General features: G+C 45.2%; 1 protein-coding gene across 1 annotated transcript in view; it reads left to right on the forward strand.

The window, feature by feature from the left end:
- TXNRD2 (thioredoxin reductase 2) overlaps positions 1-6,125 on the forward strand; it is a 35,972-nt gene that overhangs the window by 3,315 nt on the left and 26,532 nt on the right. Inside the window, exons 2-5 of the mRNA XM_081966527.1 lie at positions 1,867-1,932; positions 3,789-3,845; positions 5,121-5,265; positions 5,416-5,470. Of these exons, the coding sequence (XP_081822653.1) occupies positions 1,867-1,932; positions 3,789-3,845; positions 5,121-5,265; positions 5,416-5,470 (323 nt within the window). The remainder of the gene's footprint in view (positions 1-1,866; positions 1,933-3,788; positions 3,846-5,120; positions 5,266-5,415; positions 5,471-6,125) is intronic.

The raw sequence follows: 6,125 nt of genomic DNA on the forward strand, positions 1-6,125 counted from the left end.
TCCCCATGGACTTTGCTTGTCAAACGGGGATCGTGTGACCCCGGGACACTGCAACCGTCATAAATATGAGCCAGTGGCCAAGAATTTTAATCACGTGACCCTGGGCAATGGCCATAAGTGTTGAAAACAGTCCTATGTCGCTTTTTCCAGTGCCCTTGTAACTTTGAGCGGTCACTAAACGAACGGTTGTAAGTCAAAGTCTTAGAAGCTGGTTGGACTGAAGAAGGGAATTGGTAGAACATCTGTAGACGAAGTTCCCTTGGCGTCATTAAATGAATGTCAGGCCTGCCGCCATCTTTTCTTTTGGATCTCTGGCCTGCCACACTTTCTATTATTCTACCGTGCATTTTCTATTGTGGGAAAATGGGAAGGGGGATTGCACGGAGTTAGATGCTATGTAGCCATAACAACGTTCTTTCTAGAAATCCAAGGTCATCCTTTGTCTCTGCACCTCTGCACCTGACCGGAACTGGATGGGTGGAACTGCCAGCATGGCAGTGGGAGATTGGACCATGGGATGGACTGGTGGGTGTGGGGGCAAGATCTTGAACTTTCAACTGGGTGGGGAAAACCGGGAAGCTTTCAGATTCGGGTTTTCCCAGATGTGCCAACATGGCTTTCTTAATAAATTGGGAGTTTGAGCAATACTTTGCTTTGGACTCTGATTTACTTTTGGGTGCTATTTGGAACCCTGACACCACAAATGCAGGGAGCCCTTGACTTACAACTCTTCATTTAGTGACTGTTTGAAGTTACAAGGGCTCTGAAAAAAGTGACTTACAGGTGGCCCTCGCACTTATGACCATTGTAGTATGCGAACAGTCGTATGATCAAAATGCGGGCACAGAGGGCCTGTGACTTCTTCTGGTTTCTCTATGCATTCCTGCTGGCTGGAGGGTGTGACGCTTTCTGCTCTTGCAACAGAGTTGGGATGCACAGACTGAAACAATAAATATTTGTGTGACTTATCTTTCTTCCCCCATTTGTTTGGCCCGATGTTTTAAATATGCCAAAAGGAAGAAGAGCAAAGGATGTTTGGCAGACTTCCACCCTTTCAGAGATGATAATGAAAGAAACCCAGAATTGTTTGTGATCAGAATTGTTAGAGCAAAACAGTTTAAAAAAGTGAAATAGGGCTTTCTGAAGATCGGGGGCATTTTAAAGGGGGGAAGATGGCTCTGACTGCCACTTTAAAAGCGAAGAATTTAGGAAAACTCTAAAGTTAAATAAGATTTAATTCACGCTGGTTGCTGGGGATTTTTTTTTTAGCTATAATCACATTTTTCTGTGTGTTTGTGTATAGATAGATAGATTAAAAGATAGTTGATAGGTAGATTATAGATCGATAGATGGATGGATGGATGGATGGATGGATAGATGATAGATGATAGATAGATAGATAGATAGATAGATAGATAGATAGATAGATGATAGATGGATATGATAGATGATAGACATAGATGATAGATAAAATAGATAGGTGATAGATAGGTAGATAGATGATAGATGATAGATAGATAGATAGATTGATTGATTGATTGATAGATAGATGATAGAAAGATAGATAGATGATAGATGGATGGATGGATGGATAGAGATGATAGATAGATGATAGATAGATTGATAGATAGATAGATTGATTGATAGATTGATAGATAGATGATAGACAGACAGACAGACAGACAGACGTTTTAAACCTCTTCCCTATTATCCTTCTCTCTGGAATACTGTTGCCTTAAAAATGCAGAAATAAGTTTATGATGTGACAATTCATTTACCTTACTGTGGACTTCGTGGACTTCCATCTGAAGGTGACGTTGAGTAATATCTACCGCTGTTTTGAAATGTTTTCTTTCTTTTAAACAGGGAAGAATGAATATGACCTTCTTGTTATCGGAGGAGGCTCTGGTGGGTTGGCTTGCGCTAAAGAAGGTTCGTAGATGGGATTTGTGGTGCGGAATTGTCATCCTTAGATGGCAAATATAACTTAGAGAAGTTCACTTGACTTGTTTGTTTGGAAAATTTATTTTGATCTTCATCTTATATTCGGATGGGTTGCCAGACTCCCAGGGGACCATGCAGGGACAACTCTCTAGGCTGTGTTTTGAGTCCAAATTTGGTTGAGCATTGCTTCTTCCCAGATGCCAAGTGGTAACTTTCTGTGGACGGCCACCCCTACCTTTGTTATGTAGAGTAGCTCAGGGCCCCTAATGGCCCATTGAGAAAGATGGTGCTATTAAGAATGAGTCCGTTTTCTGCCTAAAAACACATTTTCCATTTCTTATCCAGGGAAAATATAATATTTCAATATTTCCCAGGATATTTCATACTTCTAGGAGAGGGGTGGGTGCTAACTTCCTACGCTTAGATAGGAAATAGAACTAGAGAAGTTAATTTTACTTCTTCGCTTGTTTGCAAAATCTTGCAAGGCTCAAAGGACAATTCTTCCCCATCTCCTTTATACCGCTTGAGAAAGGGAGGGTCCCTTCTGAGCATTTTTCTCCACCTACTATCCACCTGTGAGCTAAGCAGCCCCTTATCTGAGTAATTCCCTTGACAGTATCACTTTGCCAAGAATCTCTTCCAAGCATCTTTAGACCATGACAGCTGCCTCCTTTACAGGCCAAGAAACTAGGGAGGGTCTCTCTTGAGCTATCGGCTACGATGTGTTGTGGCCCGCCAGTGGCCAGCAGAGCTGGCAGCAGATTCGGACAGTGAGGAAGTTGGGGAGGAAGATGGGCCACTCCTGGAGGCTGGGGAAGGCTCTGATGTGGGCTCTGTGTCGGAGGCAGAGATTAGGGCCAGAGCTATATGCCAGTTATCAGCTGCCTTCAGAGTCAGACATCAGTGGGGCAGAAGAACAGCTGGAGCCTGTTCCCAGTGTGCGCATGCGCAGAGCTGCCAAAAGAAAAGAACAATTAAGAAATCAGGATCGACTTGGGAGTAAAGCCACAGGTGGACGGTGAATGCCCCCTCCCAATGGAAATAAAATTGGAGCGAAAGGGGAGTGGGCTTTTGCAGGAAACAATTCGTTCGTTCGTTCGTTCGTTCGTTCGTTCGTTCGTTCGTTAGATTCATTTCAGGAGTGTGAAGATCTGTCCGTGAATCTCAGAGACTCTGTGCCAAGTCTTTCCTTGCACAGCCCCTCATTTGGAAAATATTTACAGGGCAGCTTTCCAAGCTAGGTAAGGTCTGTGGTCATAAATACTCCTTTGAAAGACTGTTTGCCAGGCCTTGGCTGAATGGGAATGAAAGGAATTCACCTTCGTTTAATAAAAGGGGGTTTGTCGGGACCAGGACTCTGCTTCGTACTTTTTGGAGAAGCCGAGATCAGAACATGCTGTTGCTTATCATTCCTACAATGGCATCACTGACTGTTTTAGCACAATGCCATGGGGTGGCGTGAAACTTGGATTGTTTTCCTGTTATTACACCGTCCAACATTAAAGCATTTTTGTTCCTACTTTGGCAAACTAGTTGGTCTCCCAGAATTGTTATATTTGCTGCTAACCACTAGAGGCGCTGTGGGACCAGTTTTTATTCTTGTGCATGGGAACGCAAGGCCCAAAGCGGTACTACACTGCCTCCTACTGGTTAATAGCAAATGGATCAAATTGCAAAAAGAAAATGGTTGGAAACCGCCCCTCGACAAGGGAATTTGGGGGACACAACAAATAGAAGATGCTTATGTACAGCTTCGGTTGTCTTTGGATCAGTTTGAAGAGCATCGCTCTGACTGTATCCCTTTCTTCAAACACACCTGTAACTTTGATTTCTCTTCGTTTAAGCTGCCCAGTTTGGAAAGAAGGTAGCTGTCCTAGATTACGTGGATCCTTCCCCAAGAGGTAAGAAGCAAGCAAATGAATCTGTGACTTTAAATGTCGAAGGCTGGCTGGGGGAATTGTGGGAGTTGAAGTCCACAAACCTGAAAAGTTACTCAAGGTTGGATGTCCCTGATTTAGAGGGGATGTAGTTATATAGATGGTTCTCCACTTACGGTCACAATTGAGCTCAAAATTTCTGTTGCTCAGTGAATAAATTGTTAAGTGAGTTTTGCTTAAAACTCATTAAAACCCCATTTTAAGACATTAAAAGCCCATTTTAAGACTTTTCCTGTTGCATTTGTTAAGTGAATCATGGCGGGGGTCAAATTAGCAACACGGTTGTTAAGCGGATCAGGTTTCCCCCTTCACTTTGCTGGCTCTTTCTCGAAGTTCATAAATGCAAGAGACAGCATAGTTGGATGTAACTGTCGTGGCCCTCCAGCGGCAAATGGAGCTGGCAGCAGCTTCGGACAGTGAGGAGGGTTGGGGAGGAACCTGGGCCAGTCCTGGAGTCTGGGGAAGGCTCTGATGAGGGCTCTGTGTCGGAGGCAGAGATGGGGCCAGGGCCGTCTGACAGTTATCAGCTGCCTTCGGAGTCAGACATCAGTGAGGCAGAACAACAACTGGAGCCTGTTCCCAGTGGGCGCATGCGCAGAGTTGCAAAAGGAAGGGAACAGCTCAGAAACCACAGTCAACTTGGGAGTAAAGGCACAGGTGGAAGGTGAATGGCCCCTGCCTTAGGAAATAAAAGAGGAGCAAAAGGGGAGGGGGCTTTTGCAGGAAACAATTCGTTCGGTCGATTCGTTTCAGGAGTGTGAAGACCTTCAGTCAGACATCAGTGAGGCAGACAAACAGCTGGAGCCTGTTCCCAGTGTGTCCATGTGCAGAGTTGCCCGACGACAGGAACAGCTAAAGAACAGGGGTCGACTTGGGAGTGAGGCCACAGGTGGACAATGAAGGGCCCCTCCCAGAGGAAATAAAAGAGGGAGTAAAAGGGGAGTGGAGTTTGCAGGAGACAATTAATTCAATTCATTGGTTCGTGACTCTCCGAGGCTCCTTGCCAAGTTTTGCAGATCTCGGCCTGTCAGCTCTCCAAGCCAGATTAGGTCTGTGACTGTAAATCCTCCCTGGAAAGACTTTGCTGAATGTGAATGTGCAGAAAGGGGTTTTTGTCAGGACCAGCAGTTTGCTTCCTGCTCTCGGGAAGCCTCGGTCAGAACAGTAACGGGACATTGCTCCGGACGTGAGAAGAAGCTCCACCAATGAATGAAGTTGTGGGCTTTTTGTCTTCTCCAGGAACCAAATGGGGGCTTGGTGGGACGTGTGTGAACGTGGGTTGCATCCCGAAGAAGTTGATGCACCAAGCGGCTCTCCTGGGACATTCGGTCCGAGATGCTCAACATTACGGCTGGAACGTACCCCATCGTATCAGCCACGACTGGTAAGACAACTCTACTGTCTGTTTTTTGCAACTTACCTGTGCATAAGCCCTTCAAAAGAACCTAGCAGAGAAAGGCTGTAGGATCATGATGGCGAAACTATGGCACGGGTGCCAGAGGTGGCACAGAGAGCCCTCTCTGTGGGCACACAGTCGCCAGCTGATCTTCTGGCTTCCAGCAGGCACAAGTGCACCGGCTGCCAACATCGTATTGTATTATTGAATGTTTACATCAATTCACCTTACCAACAACTCCCAAAAACCAATTATTGGCTCTTCTGCTCTCCATACACCATATTTTTTACCTTATCCATCACTTTCTTCTCCCTGTCTCCTCCTCCTCCCTACCTCCTTTCTTCCCTCTGTCATCCTTCCCTTCTCTACTTTCCCCTCCTCTCTCCTTCTCCTCCCTCCCCTTTCCACTCCCTCTTTCTCTCCTCCTCTTCCCCCCACCCTCTCTCCTATCCCTCTCTTCCCTTACCTCTCTCCTTCTCCTCTTTCCACTCCTTCTTTCTCTCCTCCTCTTCCCCCCCTTACCCTCTTTCCTATCCCTCTCTTCTCCCCTTTACCTCTCTCTACTTCACTCTCTCCATCTCATTTGCTTGGTGTATTTCAGCTTCTGAGCGAGCTCCATTTTATGTTGATGGTATTTAGAATTCCTTTTCAATATGCATATTTAATTTTAACATATATCTTCCTCCTCCTTTTGTTAAAAGAGAGAGAGAGAGAAAAAAGTATACATATATAGTAATTGTGTTTTTAAACACACACACACCCAGCCTGCTTTTGGGGGGGGGGGGGAGTTTCTGCCGATCACACAGCTCACAGCTGAGCAATTGTTGGAAGTTTTGTTTTTTTTACTA

Source organism: Natrix helvetica (genome assembly GCF_964273705.1).
Source record: "Natrix helvetica genome assembly, chromosome: 14".
Classification (NCBI taxonomy): domain Eukaryota; kingdom Metazoa; phylum Chordata; class Lepidosauria; order Squamata; family Natricidae; genus Natrix; species Natrix helvetica.